This window comes from Lonchura striata, chromosome 3, assembly GCF_046129695.1.
Source record: "Lonchura striata isolate bLonStr1 chromosome 3, bLonStr1.mat, whole genome shotgun sequence".
Taxonomy (NCBI): domain Eukaryota; kingdom Metazoa; phylum Chordata; class Aves; order Passeriformes; family Estrildidae; genus Lonchura; species Lonchura striata.
In genome coordinates, this window is record NC_134605.1 from 19,976,833 (window position 1) to 19,998,337 (window position 21,505).

Consider the following 21,505-nt stretch of genomic DNA (forward strand, 5'->3'; position numbering starts at 1 on the left):
GGCTACAAAAATTTCTTTCCTCTATTTCAGTAGAAAATAAAGCTACCCGGTGTCTTATACTTTTCTGTACTACAGTTTTACGACTTCAGTAATGAAGCTTCTACAATATTAATCTAAAAATAAATCAGTTTTTTATTGGCTGTGTTATTTCCAAGAGCAGTTAAGATCTGAAACTCTGAAGGAACTGACGGATGTAACTCTTTTGTTTGTTTTTGTTTTTAAAGAGCTGTGTCACTCTTCAGCTGCCTCAGTTGTATCCATTTGGCTTTTCCAAGCAGACTCTGCTTGTTTTAGCCTTGACATGGAGCTCTTGGATTCCCATCCTGTACTGAGGTGTTAGTTCAGAATGCTTGCTTCCTGTATTTACTTCTTTTTATATTAGTTGCCATTTGGATCAACAGAGTCCCTCTGTCATAGCACTGGGGTAGGAAAACAATCCCATTTTTAGAGTTTTGAGGAGCAAGCTGTGTAAGGCAAACTGCTAAGCTCACCATATGGAAAAGTTAATAGACTGCAAAAGGTTCTTCCTGTTCTACACATGAATCAGTTGGACTTAGTAGGGCAGTCACCAGCAGTGTATTAAGGATAGTTTAAAAAAAGTGGCGTGTTATTTTTATTTTTCTTTGTACTTGTACCACCTGTTCAAGGTATATGAGTGGTCTGGTAATTTTCAGTGTACATGAGTGATTCAGTGTGGATCTGGTAATTTCTCTGTTTCTGACTGTACAGAATGTTGTAACTCATCAAGGGGTGGAAAGTCAGATTTTTGGCAATTCTGAGTATGTGCCAGTTTCAGAACTCTCTTGCCTATGAGTGGCTGTGGGGATATTGAACAACCACAAAATCATCAGCTGTGACTGCCTTTCCCTCAAAATGAAGCATTTTTTTGTTTGAATCCTTGTTTTTATGGATGGTGGAACCTGAGGAGGAGGGTGATGAATGAAAATGGCTTTTTTCTGGTTTGGCCATAAGGTGGGAAGGGACTCTTGAGTCATCAAATCATTTTGCTCTAGCTGGCAAAAGAGAGCAGTTGTTCATTACTCTGACTGCTGGGGCATGAAATCTGGGTCCTTACAAGATTGCTGTCTTGAAGAAGCTGCTGAAGCATCTTCTTTCCCATCTCAAACAAACCCTCTTTAAGTCTGTAAATATGCAGGTTACAGGAATTGTGTGCTGGGTGTCAGGTGTATTTTTACCATACTGTATACAGTGACTGAATACCCCTTACTGCTTGTTTCAGTCCTGTTCTTTTCCAGACTGTTGCACTGGTGTGTTACAGCCTGTTGTGATCAAACTTGGCTGCTTCCCATCCTTTGTCATATCCAACTGATTATTGCCTTACTCATAGTGGAAACACATTTATCTATCAATGTGTCATCTTACTCAGTGTTACATTTTACTTCATTTCTATTAGCCCAGTTTTCAAGGTGTTGCTCTATTTCTGATTTATCTTATTCCAATATAAGCTAATCAGTAGCTTCCATATTTTAGTGGATTTATAAGCAACCTTCTTCTCTGCATTTATATGAATTCACACATCTTAAGAGGATAAATGCATCTGTGAGTCCTGAAGGAACTGGTGTCCTTTCAGCTTGTTTATCTTTTGCAAGTGGGTGATACCCTCTTTATCTGCACTCTGGTCATGGCATAAATCGTAGCTCTTGCACCTTGACAGCTCCTGTGCCACCATGCTGAATGCTTTAGAAGAGCCCAGATTAGGTCTGCAGAGTCCCCTTTGTCTCAGGCATTCAGTATTTCAGACAGATGTTGCACCATATGGATATTACTTGCCTGTAGTAAACCTATACTATATTTTATATCAATTTACATTGTTCTTTTCATTTTACCCCACTTTCCATTGCATATCAAAATGACTGGTGCACTTAACCCTGGGGATTTGTTTTGCCTGGATAGAGCAGTGTCATTTTGCTGCCAAACTAACTGTGTGTTTCAAGTCTGAAGATTAGTGGTTTTTTTAATTGCCAGACAACATTTAAAAACAATATTAATTGTCAAGTCTTTAACATGTGTAATAAACACTTGTCTGTGCTTCAGTAAGTAAATTATGGTTTAAATTAAAAACTGCACCTGGGCACAGGTTGGCTTTGTGATCAATATGCATCTCAGCTTTTGATGGTGCATAGCTCTATTAGTCTTTCCCTCAGTGGTTAGTTTCCATCCTAATAAAGTTGAGTAGGTGCAAAAGAGGATTTTTTTTTTTACTATGCACCTTTTCTATGAGTTTATGAATACAGGTGCAAGATATGTTGGAGTTTAATTTAGAATTTTTCAGTGGTGTTTCTTTCTCATATTTTTATAATGCCAGATGTTTTAAGAAAAGCATATGCAAATCACTTTTGTAAACCCTGGTTATTCACTGAATCCACTGTTTTGCTTCCTTCAAGTGCTGGACACAGTCTGAAGTTGGATTAAAAGTGAAAATAAATTTTGCAGTGTATCAGTTGGACCCATATAAAGGAATGTATGTAAATACATCAGTATTTTATTTACTTAATAAATTAATATATTCTGATTCTAATATATTCTAACTTTTGAATGTGACATTTGCTATGGTGTCTGAGATGTACCCTTCAAGCTTAAATAATGAAATGGCATCATTAAACTTCCCTACTCAAGAAAAATAATCATAATACTACTTTAAGTTCAAGCACAATTGTTTTTCATTGGTTCAAGAATACTGAATATAATTTCATTGTGTTTGCTGTGTGTTCTGTCAGCTGGAGCACTGGGAAGTGCTAAGCCCATTCTGAAGAGTGGACATGAAACTTCTGCTCTTCAATCTCTTCCTTCTTTGTTGAATGCTTTTATTTTATAGGTTGGTTTAGATGTGTTGTCTTACAGGAGGGGAAAAAACCAAGATATTAAGAGAGCAAGCAAGAAATTTGGAATTGAAAACAATCTTTATTTCATATCTCTTGCTTTTGAAGATTTTTAGTCAACAGAAAACTCCATTTTTGCAACTCCAATAATCTCTCAACAATATGTAATTTTTTTCTCTAGTAATATATATAAGTTTAGATCTTTCACTTTAAAGGTTTGAGGGACTGGAGAAATAAAAAAGCATGGTAGAAAAAGAAATCAAACCAAACTTTTTCTTTCTACTTCAAGTGAGAGAGGAGAGATTCACTTGGGTCCTCACTGTGTAACTTCTGTAAATTTCTGTGGCACTTTTTCTGTGAATTTCTATGAGAATTTTTCTATAAATTTCTATGGCAATTTTTGTATAAATTTCTATGGCACTTTTTCTTAGGAAAGGCTAGGACTTTTTTCTTGGTTTGGTAAGAAATTGGGAAGCTCTGGAATATCCAGAGCTTAATTCTATATTTCTCCTTTAATGTGCAAAGCCCTGCCTCTAAACATTAGAGGCAAGCAACCTAATTCTCTGTGTAGTTCAATGAGTCTAAACTAATAACATTGGATTCATTTGGAGGCATTTTTTGTAAATCATATAGTCAATAATGCTAATCTTTTGGTTAAATCATAACTTGAAGTGGCTGTAAAGATGTAAACATGCATTTACTGACAGAATGTTTCCACAGGTGGCTGCTGGATATAGGTGCCTATTTGTAGCTTATGTGTACCTGAATAAAATACTTCCTTCACAAATTTGGCAATATCTGTGCATGTTGAGCTGACTGTGAACTGCTCTTGGTGTTCAATGCTTTTGGTGCCCCATGGACTTCCAGCCAATATATGTTCTATGCAGTTTGACTTGGTGCTACAGAGGATTTCTGCTAATCTTGATGCCTTCTTCTGTAGTGGGAAGAAGTGACTGTAAAGACCTGTTTATAATATGTGGTCTTTTTTGTGGAAAACAAAAGCTGATACCATACACTTCAGTTGCTATGTCCATATTGTAATTACCAAATAGTCACAGTATTATGTAGTGTTTTATTAAGAAGAATTAAAAGCTCTGAGTGTGGAAGATAAGACCTACATTCTTTGCAGAAGGCATGTCAACTTTTTATGTGCAAGAACTGGTAATATTCAGACAGCAGGTTTGCTTTTATACTGTTGTTTGTTTTTTTACTCACAGTAGAAGGGAATTAATACCCCCAGTTATGAACAAAGGTGACAGAATAGGTACAAGCTTAATCAGAATGTAGATGGGATAATGCCAATTTTAGAAAAAGGTACACGTGTTTCAGTGAAATAATCGTAGCCCATCTTTGTAAAATTAACCAGGTAACCAGTTGTGTTGTTTATCTTGGATAAGTGAATTCTGGTAAATCTGGTAAATCTGAATGATAATTTTTCCTTGTTTGTTTGTAATAGGAGCTCACCAGATGTTGTTGTTGGCTGTATTTATAACACCTCTTAATGATATCTGCTCTGACTTCTCAAAGTTTCTGGAGATGATAGAAACAACGTTGGACATGGAAAAGGTATAAAATGTTCTGTGGGTGGGGTTTACTCAGCAATTAAAGTTTCTTATTGAGCTTTGGAGTCTGCTCTATATGAACTAAATTTAATTGATCTTCTGTATTAAGTAGCTAGTAATAATTTAGCTGTATATAGAAATATATGCTGCATTTAGAAGTATATGAAGGCTGTTATTAGTGTATCAAAGTACTCAACAGGATATTCACCCACTATCTGAAATTCCCTAGCCAGTGAAAAAAATGCTTTGGGTACATTGATGCTGTGGACCTGAAACTATTTTTAAAAGATCTCATCAGTATTAAAAGTGGAGAAGCAATTTTGTCATTTCTCTACTTGTTTGTATTTTTAAAGTTACAGTGATATGTGTCAAATCTAGAATGTACCCCAGGGTATGTTTATTACTTGTGGAGTCTTTTAGGATTTTCCTTTTTTTTATTAACCAGGGGTTAGGATTATCCTAAGTGAAGGTCTCAGCTGACTGTAGAAATAAGAGAACTACCTAAACTTGTGCCAGATATATATGGCAGTAAGCACCATTTGTTGAACTTGTGAGAACTGCACTGGGTTTAAAATTTTGAACATGCAGACTTTTCTCCAAAGGCAGGAGCACTGTGTTTTCTTTCTTTGCATTGTGTTGTGCATCCATCAACTGCATTTTACTGTTTATGGAAGGACTTGTTTGATTGACATGTTGTGGTAATTTGTGATGTATGGTAATGAAGAAATTTATAGCTTTATACCAGTTACAGACCATCTGTTAATGCAGTTTGTGTGCCCTGGGACTCTCTTTTCTTTAGAAGTAACATCTGTTTAAGCCTTCACCCTTCATAGTCCAGCTCTTCAAATTTCTTTTCAGGTTCTACTTTGAAAGTGTTTTGTTGTCCTTCTAAACAGAATAACAAGTCAGTTATTTTTAGTCAAATCCCATAGACTCTGGCATGTTGGATTTGGTTTTTCCTCCCCTTCAAGGTACTGGAAAATGTCTATAGATAAGACAACGCTGGTTTTACCAGAAGAATAAACCTTGTGCATATGAACGTTGCAATTTGAACTTTGACTTGAAATTCCTCTTGGATTTTGAGGGAGTTCAAATAAAAAACGCAGTTCTTTTCTGAGTGCAATTGAAGTATAGGTTGTCATAGCAACTAAATTATGTCAATAATCCATTCTAATATAAAAAGAAACATTTAAGTTCAAAAAGCGTGGGACATGGTTATTCATTTACCTAGCTGTAATAAAAGTTGAGAAACTGTCACTTCCATTCCTATTTATCACAGAATCATAAGGGGCCTTTGAAAAACCCTCTACTCCAGCCTCCTCCTCAAGTCAGGGCAACTTCAAAGTTTGGTGGTGTTTTTGGTACGTAGCCACCTGGCAGTGGAAGCACAGGGAAAGGAGAGAAAAAAGATGAAATACGAGAAAAAGATGGAATGCTTCATCCTTGCCTCTAAAAATGTTAAACTTAGAAGGAACTGTATCTGCTTTTCAACTCGAGAGCTAGGTTGAAATTGGTAGGATTTTTTGTGACACTATGTAGGTTCCTTCCTAAACTTCTATAGTTTCTTTTGAAGCAGAAATTACTGATTCAGAAACTTCAGTTTCCAAAGGCTTCTTGTTTTGATTCACCCTATGCTCTGTCTTGATTAGCTGCCTAAGTCCAGGGTGGCAGACAGATCATGTACATGACAATTTCATTCCTTTTGACTTCCCTTTTTGCCCTGCTATCTAATCAGTCATTTGTTTGCAAATCAATGTGCAGACAACTCCATTTCAGCAGAAGGGAGTCTGTCAAATTGGTATATTTTGCATGTATAAAGTACATTATGTGAGAAAACAAGTATTTCAGATGTGTTTGTTTTGCAGTTGAACCAGACACCAACTATCACAAACAACATCGCATGACAGCATTATATATGTATAAAAAATTGAGTGTGAATTATTAAGTAAATTCATTTCACTGTGTATGATCTGGAAGATGAGTTTTTTTTTGTTATTGCTTATGTTCATATAAATTTTTCTTGTTATTTTTCTCTAGGTGGAGAATCATGAATTTCTCGTCAAGGCTTCTTTTGATCCTAATTTAACAGAATTAAGAGAGAAGATGAATGAACTGGAAGAAAAAATGCAGTCCTTACTAAAGACTGCAGCCAAAGAACTAGGTAGGGTTTGGAACTGCCTTTGATCGTGTCTCCTTTGTGAAATGTTTTGCAAGCAAGTGATAAAATTTGGTATAAAGAAGTTAAAGGGTTAAAGGATGTTTGCATTATTATGTTATTGAGTTGGGCTGACTTTGGTTATTGTGGTACAAGCTGTTGAAAACAGAGAGATTTTTGGTTTATAACTTTTAAAATTTTTTTCTAAACAACATTCCAAATAATTTCAGAAATTATCATATATATTGCAGAATCCATTTTGTAGAACTGTTAACTCATCGAACTCTTGGTTAGGTCTAGTTCTGTTTTGAGGACCTTCACTGAGATTGAGGTCCTCACGTTCTTTGAGGACCTTTACTGAGATTTTTCCCCCCTCTGTGCATTATCCTGAGTGTCCATTCAGCTTGCTTTTGATGTTCCTTGCAAAATATAATTCATAAACAAATTAGACATTAGAAGTGTTGATCATCCTATGCAGAAAATTCCATGTGCAGCTGATGAATCAGGCATTGAAAGAGCAACTTTAAGAAAAAGCAAAACCTACCAACTTCTAATGCAAATACAGCAAGGAAAATTGGGTTGTACCTTTAAGACCCTCCATTTCTTTTTTGTCTTGATTTCGTCTTGATTTTTTTTTATCATAAAGATGATATCTGGATGAGCAGAAGGAAGGCCAAGATTGTGTAGGGATAAAATGAGAAATCTTGTAAGAGAACTATGTGTTAGCAGAAGGTCACAGGAGTAGAGGTGCTATGCTAACAGCAGCAATGCAGAATGGCCTTGCATTCTGGAGAATTCTTAGCAATAATTGTGAGCCTGATTTGAATATGCAGTTTGAGAGTATTTTAAAGTAAGAGCAGGGAATGAATCCCTATATTTGTGTTTGGTCTGGGTATTTCTCATACCTGTAGAGAACCAAAGTAAGTCTACTCAATTAGGTCATGTAAGAGAGGCTAAATCATGGGAACTGAGGGCTAGTGAGCAGGAATAGCACAGGCTACAGGATTTGTGATAATACAACTGGGTTTTTTTTTGTTTGTTTGTTTTTTGTTTTTATCTGAAAGGTTTGGAAGCTGGCAAAAGTATCAAACTGGAATCAAACTCACAGTTTGGGCATCACTTTAGGGTAACTTGTAAGGAGGAAAAAGCTCTCCGTAACAATTCAAAATATGGAATTATTGATACACAGAAGAATGGTGTGAAATTTACTAACAGGTATGAGATGATATTGGTAGTTTTTTAAGCCTATTCTGAAAGTAATAGAATTGTTCCTTTATAATTATGCTGATAGACTGGATTGCATACAAATTGTCACCTTTTTAATTGACTCACAGATTGAAATATTGAGAGGGACTGGCATAGATTTTATGTTAAAAGCTGCATTCTCCATTTATATTGCCAACTGTTATCTATTTTTGGTCCTTTGACTTGGGCTAATTTCTCTGTTTTAGCTGCAGCAAGTATCATAATTGCTTTTTCAGTGAGTGTTTATACAGACACAAGCTGCAGTAGGGAAAGAGCTATTTGTTTATCACCAAATGTGATATGCAGAGTTTTGTTACTGAATTACCTCTTTTCCCCCCTTTGTTCCAAATCCTCTCTATTTTCTGTTAGTCCTGTGCATTGAACTTCAATTCTGTGCCTCTTTTGATTGATCTGTTAAAAAAATTTAAGTCTTCAGCCCAACTACTGAATTGAGGCTGTTTCAGTGTGTCCTTGTATGGACAGCCGTTCTGACACAGATCAGTTGAAAAGTCTATATTTTTTGTTGAATTTTAAGCCCTTTTAGAGCATTTTAGCAGGAGCAAGGGCTGCATCAGTCATCAGATGTTCCTCTGTTCTTCAGTGCTTTTACACAGAGCAAATGAAGGAGAAACTTGCATGCACAAAATTGGGTAATAATTGAGGTTGAAGACCACTTCATATCCCTCACTCAAAGCAGATACACCTTGGAAATTAATCCTATCTCAAGCTTAGATGAGGTAGTCCAAGGCTACCCCATCCTCTAAATATCCTTCACAGCCTCATGGGGCACAAGATTCCAGTGCTGAATTACTGTTTATGAAAACTTTCCTAATCAGATCTAATGAGAATTTTCCTTACAGAAACTTGGGATCTTAGGATCTCATTCTTTTGCTCTGCACCTCCTTCAAGGAGAGTCTGTTTCCTCTTCCCTCCAGGCTGACCTCAAATTCTCTCAGCATGGGCAGGCATCTCTCTGAGCCTTGTCCTCGTGTGCCACGTGCACCAGCTCTGTGCCTTTGTGGTGACCATTTGCTCCAGCTTCAGTGTTGGGAAAACAAAACCCAAAACCAGAGATGCCATCTCAGAGTGCTGAATAGAGGGGAAGAATGACTTCCTTCAACCTTCAACATGCTGGGTCCACTCCAGCTAGAGCAGCCAGCATAGGCTTGACCTTCTCTGCCTCCGGGCCACTCTGCTGCTTGTGTTCAGCTTCTTGATGGTGTTGTGACTGGTTTCTGTTAATCACTCACTTCCATAGTTATAAATCCTTATCTTTGAAAAGAAGGGCAAACATATTGGTTCACACCAGCCAATAATGTTGGTGTATTTCACACCAATTTACTTAAATTAACAAAGTGTAAAAACCTCAATTGCATTTTGTTTTAAGATTTACTTGGAAGATATTTTTTAAAAACATCCCTGAAATGCAAAACAGCTTTTTCTGCTTCTAAATGTGCTGTGAATCTAAATGTATGATGAAGTTATAGTCTTTTCTGTAACTGAGATGTACTTAGAACCTGTACTTTGTCATCTGTTACTTTCCCTTAGTGACACAGCCCATGCATCACTAATAAAAAAGACTTCTCTGTGCTTAGTTAAGTTATAGTTGCTTCTGTAGGTGGTCCTGGAAGCACAAGGCTGACTTCTGCCTATAGTGTGGGCACACTACTTGGGTGTGTTTCTTATTCAGTCTTGCAGACTCTTGTTCTTTGTTTAGGAGACAAGCTTGAGAAGAATAAAAACTTGTTTAAACTCTTGTCTTTATTTCAGCTTACCTTAGTGTGAAGACCAGAACCTGTTCATAGTGATAGTAATTAGGTTTTTACTAAATGAAAGAAGTCAGTGCCTTCAGATCTGATAAGCCTGTTGTAGGACTCTGGGCTAATTCCACAGTTGCTTAGCAGCAAAATAGCCAGAAATTAAATTTGAAGAATTAGTCCTTATCACATAGCAGCTCTATAACAAACATAGATGATGTCATGTGTTGATGCTAGAATTTCTGGTTTGGCCCTTACAGGTGATCTTAAATTTGGAAATAATCTTGAGGCTGTCTTGGTGTGGATGAATTGTAGGTCAGCTGCTTTGTGGTCTTTGTGCTGAACCTTGCTGACGAGGCCAAAACTTTGGCATTATAGGAGAAGGCAGAACATCACAGCTTCTAAATACTCCTGTTTTGTTCACAGCAAACTGAGCACCATCAATGAAGAGTATATAAGGAACAGGGAAGAGTATGAAGAGGCTCAGGATGCAATTGTTAAGGAAATCATTAACATTGCTTCAGGTGAATATGCCACTGTTGATGTGTGTCACAGTCTGGTGTGCTGAGAGAATTGCTGTAATATTGCTCAAGAAATTGGTGTGAAAAGTGAGGTGTGGCTTTCAGACAGCTGTTGAAAGTTTGAAATATGAATTGTCTTCTGTCACCAGACTCTTTCCTGGCATTGCTGCAGATGTGCAGTGATGAGGTGTGTACAAATGCTAATCCCATAACAGGAACAAAAAAAGGGGCCATAAAGGCCACATCTGTCCTCCACCTGACTCCTTCCTGACTCTGGGCATCTTCACCCGGACAGCAGAAAAGGTGAAGGGCAGCAGAGAACTGAAGGAGTGGGACCTGAGGTCTAAGAGCATTGATATGCAGTATAAGATCAAGTTAGACACTGCTTTTATGGCAATAAAAATTATTGGTTTCCTAAGTTATTTCCATATATTTTACTCCAAGATTGCCTACTTACAGGGCATTCCTTTACTATCCTTCACCAAAAGCAGAAGAGACACTGAGGAATTTGGGCTGTAGACTCTACTTCCTCATCCCTTTCACAGAAGTAAACCAAACACCAAAACTTCAAAAGCTGGTACTGGGGGTGCTGGGCCACCTAGCCTGGTGTCACAGGCACTGTGTCTGACAGACCTCTCCCTCCCATCATTCACACAAACACAGATGGCTGCTGTGTCAGAAGTGTCTGTGCTTGTGTCTCTCGTGTCTTTGCTTTTGTGAGCATCAGAATGCAGTGTATTATTCATGAAGGAAACTTACTGGATTTCCAGGTGAGGGAAAATAATCAACATGGCCTCACCTCCTCCTTTTCTTAGTCTGAAGAAGTCTCCTTCATATTCAAGGCATGGAAACTTCAGGACTGCATCCTGGAGTCTCCCAGGAGGTGACTTTCATGTTGAAGAAAATTGTTACTGCAGATGCATTACCTTGATGGACTCAGTGTAGGCTTCAAGGTACCTTCTCAGCAGGAGCAAAAGAATAGCTCATGGCACTGAATTTCCATCTCCCCTGTGCAAACCAGGTTATGCAGAGCCCATACAGACCATGAATGATGTGATAGCTCAGCTGGATGCCATTGTCAGCTTTGCCCACGTGTCCAACGGAGCGCCCGTGCCCTACGTCCGGCCCGTCCTTCTGGAGAAGGGGCAGGGCAGGATTGTGCTGAAAGGCGCCAGGCACCCCTGCATCGAAGTGCAGGACGAGGTGGCCTTCATCCCCAATGACATCACCTTCGAGAAGGGCAAGCAGATGTTCCACATTATCACTGGTAAATAGTTCTCTTCTTTGTTGTTTGCTTTATAAATGTCTCGAGTATTTCCAATAATGATGACTTTTTAGAAAGAAAAGCCAAGCCAACAACAAGCAAAACAAATCAACCTAATAAAATTCTGTCAAAACAATTTCTCTCATCAAGGGTGAGCAGCTACTGAGTTACTCATCTTTCTGCATGGGGAATAAGATTTGGCTCTGGAAAAGAAGGGGAGGGTACTTGTAAGCTATTATTTATTGCTATTTTTGATTATATTTTTTTAAAAAGTGTTCACAGTGTTCATGTGAAATGTTACCTTTCACTGTGGATATTCTACGTGTTTCTGTACATACAGGCATATTTGTCATAATCCAAACTATCAGTAATGGAATTGGTTATTGTAATTTTAATTGTAGTGCACTGTTTGGAGAAGGTGATCACTAATTTACAAAGAGTCATATGTGAAGAAAAGAGAAGCTGCTGGACAGTATAAAATAAGAAATTAGTCCTTCCTTAAAGTGAGACCTTAGTGAATGTAACTCCACAAGCCAGGCAAACTCAGGAATTGGAAAGCTTGACCCTGCTAAAAGTGATTTGGAAAATTCCACTAGGCATCCACCAGTTGTACTTTGTTAGTGTTTTCTTTGTGAAGTATTAAAGTTGATTTTAAATGCAAAACATGTTTCAATGACTGTACCATTTTTTACCCTTTTCTCTGGTGTAATTAGGATAATTTTACTACACACGAAAACATTTTTAGTGTTTATAGATTTAATTGATTCTTAATTTCCATCCAGATGTCCTTAACAAACGTTCTGAGTAGCAAAGATCTGAAATTAGAGAATGATTAATGAGCACTTCTAACATAATCAAAAAGGAAAATCAAAAATCTGAATAAATGCATGGTAACACACTTCTTTTTCTGGTTAGCAAAAGCGTAAAATTGGTTTTAATTATCAGTTTTCTGGATAATACTTTTTATTTAATTTGTATTTCAGTTACAATTAACTGCTTAATATCTGGGTTTGCTGATTCTGAGTGACCCATTAGCTGGTATCCAGTGTGTAACTAAGCTGTGTCATTTTCACAGAGAAATTTTAGTAGTTGTTTGAGGTGAAAACAAATTATTACAACTCTTAAGCAGAAATAAATACTGATGATGTTTTAATTTAAAGCTTTTTAGTTTTAGGTATGAACACATGTTCTAGATGACTGCTTATACTTTTGAAAAGTCCCAAAAACTTAGGAAGGCCCCTGATTTTCTGTGATCACCTTTCTTTTGAAAAAGGAGCATTCAGTAAGAAAAACAAGCAAGCCCTGTTAGCCCTGGAGGCGCTTGTTGCACCTGTTAGACAAGTTTGCTGCTCTTTGCTGGCAAGATCAAATTTCAACACTCTTTGTTTTAATTTAGAGCCTGTTCTCCTTTAAAAGAGCTGTTGAATTGTAAAAACATGATGCTTTTTAAATTAACTTTTGGAAATATTCTTCTTTAGGCCCTAACATGGGGGGAAAATCAACGTACATCCGACAGACAGGAGTGATTGTCCTTATGGCCCAAATTGGGTGTTTTGTGCCATGTGAGTCTGCAGAAATAACCATTGTGGATTGTATCCTGGCTCGGGTGGGAGCTGGAGACAGCCAGCTGAAAGGAGTGTCTACTTTCATGGCTGAAATGCTGGAAACTGCTTCAATCCTTAGGCAAGTCCTGTGCTTTTTGTTTGATTGCCTTGGTTGGGGTTGATGGGAAAGAGACATTTGAGATTTTTCTTTTGTGGGGAATCTTAGTGGAGAATATCAAGTTCTTTTTAGCTGGTACATAAGTTATGGAAGTAGCCTTCTGTTTATTCCAGTGGTCAATACAGAGGTGCTACCAAGAGGCCAAAGTCTAAATGGGACAAAGAAGCTAGTGTGAAATGATCTGTGTGATGCTGTGTCTGCACTGTATTTGTAAATAAGAGGGGTTTTTTGCCTCTTCCATGCTCTGCATCCACAGCATGACTTGTGCTACTCCAGTATCCAGAGCTCATGCTGCTGTCAAACGTTAACAAATGGTCTTGTGCTTTTAGGACAGCAACTGAAAATTCCCTGATAATCATTGATGAGCTGGGAAGAGGAACTTCTACCTACGATGGCTTTGGCTTAGCCTGGGCCATCTCAGAGTACATTGCCAGCAAAATCTGTGGGTTTGCCATGTTTGCTACACACTTCCATGAGCTCACAGCTCTTGCTGACCAAGTGCCAACAGTCAACAACCTCCATGTCACTGCCCTGACCAGCGATGACACTCTGACCATGCTTTATCGTGTCAAGGAAGGTAAGGCTGTGTCTCAACTTCGTGTTGTCCTGAGAGAGAAAAATCTTAATCTTTAAATATTTTTGAAAAATTGATTTTAAAAAAGAAAAAGTGGATTTTTTTTTTTTTGTTAAGGTTGGGATTAAATGTGTGAGGTAGTATTTTTTGTTCGGATTTAGATGTTTATTAGTTTTTATTTATACTACAGTCTTAAAAGTTGGGAGTTCTACAGTACCTTACTAATAAATTTTAAAAATGGAGCCATATTTATTTTTCCATAAGGTTTTTTAAGGATAAACTGTTTAAATAAGAAATGACACTTAAATGAAATGACACTTAAATTATTTTTGTTTTTAACTTAATAACTAACTACTTGAGACCTTCAATGTGGACTTTATCTAATTACACAATATTACTTAAACTCATGAAGATGAAGGTGAAGGACTGACTTCTGCTCAAAAAACTTCTATTTTGTTTCTTATATATTGCTGTATGCAAAAACTTTAAACTCCAAGTTTTTTACTATGTGATATTGCACATTTCTATTCAAACTACACACTTAGAATCTTGGTTCTATTATTCAGTTTTGGAAGCTTTCTTTACGGCTTCAGGTTAAATGTAGTGTTCTCTCAGGAGTCAGTGCTTTTCAGCAACAAAAAGTTAATTTCTCAGTAACCAAGGTTCCAGCATTAATGGAAAAAAATTCGCCCCAAAATTTATGTCATACTCCAGGCTTGGGGTTTGCTATATATATATATATATATATATATATATATATATATATTCTCTGTCCATGGACGGTGTGTGTGACAGGAGCTCTGTCCATGTGTTAACACAGTACAGTAGGTGATGATGTTAGTGATTATTTCTTAAGCTTTCTAGGCTATTTCTGCCATTCAGTTGATGCTTTTGAGTTTCTCCCTTTGTCTTTTCTAAAGACAGAGAGAAGAGTTCCAGAAGGTTATTTTCTCTTTTCCTAAAACAGTTATTTTAACCTGCTGATGGAAGAGACTTGTGTTTCTTAAACTGTTCTTTTAAAAGAAATTAGTGGACCTTTTATTTGCTGACAGTTTTTAATAATGTCTATTTCATTGTAATAAGTCTTAGTCTTGCATTGCCCAGTTTATACAGCTGTTTAATGTATGCAAAATAGTATGAGTAATTTTTAGCAAATGGCATCACAGTGAAGCAGTAGCCTGTTTTGTTAGTATATTATCAGTTAGATGTATTTAATTAAAGTCTTTTAGTGGATCCAGTTATTCCTTTCAGTATTAAATTAAAAAAACAATTAATTAGGCATAAATTTCAGCTATTCCTTCTGCTTCCCTATATCCCCATCATTTGTTTATGCTCCCTTCAGCAGGAGCCTGTATTTTTTGCTAAATAAAGCAGAGCTGTAACTGTGGCTTGCAAGGTGTGCCCATTTGTGGCATTCTGATTTATTTGTGAACTCTACAGTGATTTTGGATTGTTCTCACTAGAGTATTTCAGTCCAGTTGGCAACCTTTGGGCTGAGATTTTGATTTAAAATGTGGGCAGAGTACTCATTACTCTGTGTACCTCTTAATTTTCCTCTTCCAACTGCAGAGGAATGAGTTAGGTGACACTCGAATGGGTAGAACAGGGTTACTGTAGAGCACTGGCTGTCCTGCATCTGATACCTCACTGCATTTAGTCCTGTGATATTACTAACTGCCTATTGCTTACTGGCTTCTTCTGGTTTTAAATCCATGGAATTACTTAATTTCTTGCCCTTAGATTACATGTATGACCACTTCTAATTTTGTGTTCCCCTCTGTTTTGGGTACATTTCTGTAAAGCTTGGGAGACTGCTCTGAGCAAGGGGATTTGCAGCAGGAGCAGAACTACTGCTCTCCTCTGGCTTTGCTGAGAATCTGCTCAAAGCTGGGTGGATTAGCTCTATTTGCCACAGCCTTGTAACTTTAAACTCTGTGTCCTTGTCTTTTGGGATCTTTATTCCTTAGAAATTAGTTCTGTGGGTGCAATTTCCTAAAAACATGCCCAGTTTTTGCTTGAATGTTACTCCAAATTGCTGTGACCCAATTCCCAGCCAGGCCCCCTGGAAAGGAGGTGTCTGTAGTTCTTTCTTAGTTTTGTTGTTCCTCATCTCATCCAGCGCATGTTGAGCTCCTTCCACAGGTGCTTAAAAGGTGATTTGGTGTAGCATTAGAACTGAATAAAAATAATCATAAACTGCTGCAAGTGTACCTGGAAACCAAGTGGTCTTGGTGCAGCAAGAGATGGTGATGTACAGAATCTGCAAACAAGCCATCTGTAGGTGCTTAGTTTGAGGATGTTGGTTGAGGAGGGAATCACTTTTGGAACATCAGCTTGTACAATAAAGGTCCCTAATATTCCCCAGACAGCTGGGTAAGTTCTCTTTCTTCAACCTACTCCTTTTGTTTTTAAAACCTGTATTATTTTAGCTGTTCTGGTTGAGATAAGAACTGTAGAGGCCCGGTTTCATATTTTTCTTCAATCAGTTTTGCCATTTTTAGTAATACACATCTCTTCTTTGTGCATGCAATATCTTTTCATTCCATCCATTTTCATGGAAGTGCTATTGAGCATGGAGACACAATATTTTTATCTACTTAAACCTCTGTCAGAGGAGATGCAGCACTATGAAATCTTCATCTTTAAATGCCTGGTCTCCAGTCAGATATCCATCTCTCACCTAAGTTTTTGCATTTAGTGTTGTGCTCTTTCCCTTTTGGGATTGTTGCATTGCTCCTTCAGGGATGTGCATATAGGCAGCTTGGATACAGCTGTGATTTGAAACAAATAGCAGGTTTCATGTTGTTTGAAATGTATAACCAAACTTGAAAAGCATGACAAGGAACTTTTATACAGTGTTTTCAACCATGTTTTTGGGCTTCAGGAGTGACAAAATCACTGGAAGAGGAGATACATGAAGTACTGTTCTGCAGGCCTCTGCTCAGGATTCTCTGAACTGAGAACTGAGTTAGCTCTGGGTCTGGGGAGGTGTGCTTTTTAAAACCAAATCAAGAAGACTAATTCCTGCTTGAGTGGGTTCATTTCCTTTAAGAAACTTGAGAGATTACAGGGTTAATAAAATAGAAAAAGTCTAAATGCTAAGTTTTCCTTCACTTATTCTTTGGTTACCTGGTATTTAATAGATGGTTATTTAGAAAAAAAAACAACTGTCATTCTGCAAGTGTAATTAATTTATTCTTAACTCCTTGTTGGAGACCAGAATTAAAAGGATGTAGTAATATCTGTGGGAGGACAAATGGAATTATGATAATGTAAACAAATAAGAGTTGATAGATTTTATCAGAAGGCTTTTGATACTGAAGTAAAAAATTTTATGTAACTGTATATATATAATTTACACATTCTGAGCAATTATGAGAACTTTTCTTGAACACGTTATAAACAGTGTATTAATTGAAGTAAGTGTGAAGTTACAGTTGAAAGATTTTGTTATAATTAAAGATGACTCCTGGAGACTGAGGAATTATGTGGTAGAGATACAGAGGAGGAGAGGGATGATTGAGAATGCAACATTTTTAATATTTATCTATACACACACATATATGTATTTATGTAGGTATAGAGTAAATGTCAGAGATGCCTGTTTTAAAAATGCAAATTATTATATTCTACGACTGTGCCAAAATACATTAATAAAAATGATTGTTTGATTTAAGTACTAGAGGGAAATCCTCTCTGCCTGAGAATTTCTTCTTGAAGCACTGGAGCTCTGCAATTACTGCTCTAATAGAGCTTAATTAAATAAGAGCATATTCTTTGTGCTATTGTTTTGAGTAGAAAAGGTAAATCAGAAAGTGTTGAGGAGAACCAAATAATGTCACACAATTCTTCAGAACAGAGAACTATTACAAGCATGTCCATATAATCTCTGTGTAGCCATATTATCTTCTGAGAATTCTTAACTGGATTTTTTTTCTCTACATCCAGGTGTTTGTGACCAGAGTTTTGGAATACATGTAGCAGAGTTGGCAGCTTTCCCAAAGCATGTGATAGAAAGTGCAAGAGAGAAAGCATTGGAGCTGGAGGAGTTTCAAAACATTGGCAAGTCCAAGGAATCTGAAGGAGAACCACCAGCCAAGAAATTATACAGAGAAAGAGAGGTTTGCTGTCATAAATATTTTTTTAAATTTGAATTGCTGAAGCAAAATCATTTAAGGATTCAGATTCCCCAAAAGCATGAGGATAATTACCCTGTAATGTATTTTTCCATAACAAAATGGCTTGGCTACAATGTTCATTAGGAGTTGAAGAGATGTTCAGGGGTTTGATTTAGAGTAATTTCAGGTTAACAGAGGCAAGAATTTTATCTAAAAATGTAGATTTAAGATACAGCTTTGGTTACCATTCTGTAGAATATTCTTGGCTCTGCAGTTGGGTCACACCTGGTTTTGTTTCCCCTTATTTGAGTGTTCATTGGTGCCAAGTTCTTAGAGACCACTGTGATCAGATCTGTTCACACCAGAGAAAAGCTGAATACCCACCCTTGTCCTTTGTGCCCTTCTGTGTCCCATCAGAACTGTCACATCTCAGAAGCTGATCATACAAAGAACACAGCAATCAGTACCTGGAATGTCTGATTTACACCTGATTTACGGGTGTCACAAACCAAAGTTTCTTTAGAGAACCTTCTTTTGCAGGCAGTGTAGAGGAAAACAAAGGCTACAGGAAGCTTTTACAGACTATCCTGTGTTGTCTTGGTGCTGGATGAAGAGTCCTGACAGTGGCATCTGTGGCAGCTTCCTGGGAAATCCAGTGCTGCTGCTTTGTGGCTTGCATTGTTTTTATCCAGTGTAGCTGGGTCCTCCTTGCTGTGTGCGTGCAAACAGAGCTTAGTTCTGTGTCCCAGCAGTGAGCCTGACACGCCACAGCCTTGTACCAACCACCCTGATCTCCTCCTGGCAGCCTCGGGACCACTCCAGTGTTAGCCCACATCCAAAGCACTTTTTACATTTAAAAGGCCTTTGCTCTAGACAGAGGCTGTTACCTGTCACTTTATTTTCGGTTTCAGTGGTAAACTGCATTTGTTGTTGCTGGCTCAGTAAGTGGATCTGATGCTTTAGGTGAACAATCTGTGGTTTGTTCTGCTTTTTACTGCCAGAAGGCTTTCCCTCCAGCTACCTCAGTTGCTCCGCTATTACCTTTCCTGTGTCAGGCATCATGGTGAAGGAATTTTTGGATTAGTTGGACCTGGCTGCAGGGTCCTAAGCTGGTGTAAATTAAATTGACATAGCAAATGCTTGTGACAACTACAGCATCATGTTTTATTCTTGGGTGTTTCAGTAATACAAAATAAACCATAAACCCTCTAAGCAATAGAATGGCAGAGCTTTAGATGTCTCACCCAGAGAATTTGTTTGCTATGGTTAACATTGTGTGTAGAGGGAAAGGGGTGCTATTACTTTTTGGAAATTTCTGCACTGAAAACTACTGCATCAGTCTTAAATAAGAGGAAAACTAAGTGAACTTTTCAGTAGAATTCTACAATGCAGAGGACTGGACAAACTTCTGCATTCCGGACCAGTTGTTTCCAATACAGGGATTCTGAATACTGTTCATTGCAATGTTTGTTCTTGCTATTCAAGTCAGATTGTTTAGAAGTTCCACTTTGCCTGTTTGTGTAAAAGCATATGCATAAAGCTTAATTATCATCTGTTCTCCTTGGTGACGGCCACTCTGCAGTTGCTTGGTTACAATTTGTCCTTCCTTTTGCATATTGAAGCATTGCTTTTGATTGATAGTCCCTTCTAAAGTAACTAGTTTGGGTAATATGACCATTCTGGTGCTATTATTGCTGGCAGTCCTCACCTTGTGTTGCTGCATACTGGAATTAAATGTGGAACACTTACAGGAGATGACAGTGTTAAATACTGCATTTATGCTGATCAACTGGTGCTTTTTGCTCATGCATTGAAAAAGAACTTCTGGTACCAGCATAAGTAGTTTGTTCTAGTGTTCAGAACTTGGTAGCAAGGACAAAAATAGCCACGATTTTTGCCTGCACTGAGTTTCTGCTGATGAACAATACTTTGTATCTATAGGGAATTTGGAAAATTCCTAGTTGCAATCTAAACACTTTTTCTGTTTTCTTTTCCTTCTCTCCATTCCAGGAAGGTGAAAAGATAATTCAGGATTTTCTTTGTCAAGTGAAAGCATTGCCCCTGACAGATATGTCAGAAGAAGACATTAAAGTCAAGTTGAAAGAGCTGAGAAATGATGTGCTGGCGAAGAACAACAGTTTTGTGAATGAAATAATTTCTCGAACAAAAGTTACGTCATGAAATGTGCGAGAACAGGATACAGCTCCTGAAGCATATTTTGTATTGCAAGAACTATAATTTTCTTGTCTTGTAGCTTTTATACTTTATGATACTTGTGCTCATTTTTTAGGCATTTTTTCTTGGATTGTAATTGTTTTGTAAAAAATTCTGAACACATTATGTACCAGATTCCTGCTTTAGTTGGGATCATTTTGTCCCTTTAGACGTTTACAATAAATTTTTTTTTATATTGAGAGTTATTGACTGCACAAACAGAATGTGTAATACTTTACCAGGAGTGTGCTAGAAAGTCTTACAGTTGAGGTGTCAAACAGTTGCCAGAGCCTTGGAAAGCATCAGTGTGTACGCAGAATCTTTGTCCTAGGCCATAATTCTTTTTTGTGTGGTGCAATTGTATTAATTAATTCACTGAAGATTTAGTAATGCTGTGTTAGTGCTCCATTAGAAAAAAAAAACATCTGAGCGTGCCCAGGTAAGCAAGAGGACCAGTGGCATCCTGGCCTGTGTCAGCCAGTGTGGCCAGCAGGACCAGGGCAGGGATTGTCCCCCTGTACTTGGCACTGGTGAGGCCACACCTCAAATCCTGTGCCCAGTTCTGGACCCCTCACTATGGGAAAGATATTGAGGTTCTGGAGAGACTCCAGAGAAGGACAATGGAGCTGGGAAGGGTCTGGAGCACAAGTCTGATGAGAAGCAGCTGGGGAGGGCTCAGCCTGGACCAAAGGAGGCTCAAGGGAGACCTTATCCCTCTCTACAAGTCCCTGGATGGAAGGAGGGTGTAGCCAGGTGGGGATCGATCTCTTCTCCCAAATAACATGTGATAGGACAAGAAGAAAACAGCCTCAGATTGCACCAGGGGAGTTTTAGATTGTGTATTACAAAAACAACTTCCCCAAAAGGGTTGTCAAACCATGGAACTGGTCACCCAGAGAAGTGCTGGAATCGCCACCCTGGTATTGACAATAAGACGTGGATGTGGCACTCAGGGACATGGCTCAGTGGTGGCCCTAGCAGTGCTTGGTTAATGGTTGGATTCCATAATCTTTGGTCTTTTCCAACCAGATGTCTCTGCAGCTTGTCAGAAATTTTTTTGCATGTGTACCTGCACAGAGCTTGAGAGGGGTGAGGTGGGTGGGAGGGAGGGAATTTTTTGTTAGCTATGTGAATGGTAATGCTTGAGTCAAGTACACACTACAGGCCTGCTCTTCCTGCCTGAGTTGTGGTTTTGTAATGGAAGTAGAGGCTGGGTGAAGTTACATTTTAACTGGAACGTCTGAACTGATCATGATTAGTGAAGGCTGTCTGCAAAGTAAGAATACCTTGATTTTTATCTGACGTGCTTCTCTCATTGAGACAGTTTGAAAGCATGCTGGCACAAGTTTATTTTTCTCCTTGAGGTTTAGCATTTTAAATTGTAACTGAAGAATACTACCTATATTTAAAACTGTCAGCGTTGAAAGACTAATGGGAAAAGTTGTTTGTCACAGGAGATGATAGAAATAAAATCATGCCGAAGATGTTAGGCAAACTCTTGCTGCGTTCAGAGGTTGCATCAGTGGGTGTGTG

General features: G+C 38.0%; 1 protein-coding gene across 1 annotated transcript in view; it reads left to right on the plus strand.

The window, feature by feature from the left end:
- MSH2 (mutS homolog 2) overlaps positions 1 to 20,174 on the plus strand; it is a 46,340-nt gene extending 26,166 nt beyond the window's left edge. The window contains exons 8-16 of the mRNA XM_021540177.2: positions 4,297 to 4,406; positions 6,440 to 6,563; positions 7,622 to 7,772; positions 9,986 to 10,083; positions 11,102 to 11,347; positions 12,823 to 13,027; positions 13,396 to 13,643; positions 17,589 to 17,761; positions 19,769 to 20,174. Of these exons, the coding sequence (XP_021395852.1) occupies positions 4,297 to 4,406; positions 6,440 to 6,563; positions 7,622 to 7,772; positions 9,986 to 10,083; positions 11,102 to 11,347; positions 12,823 to 13,027; positions 13,396 to 13,643; positions 17,589 to 17,761; positions 19,769 to 19,939 (1,526 nt within the window). The 3' untranslated portion in view covers positions 19,940 to 20,174. The remainder of the gene's footprint in view (positions 1 to 4,296; positions 4,407 to 6,439; positions 6,564 to 7,621; positions 7,773 to 9,985; positions 10,084 to 11,101; positions 11,348 to 12,822; positions 13,028 to 13,395; positions 13,644 to 17,588; positions 17,762 to 19,768) is intronic.
- Positions 20,175 to 21,505: the final 1,331 nt, after the last annotated feature.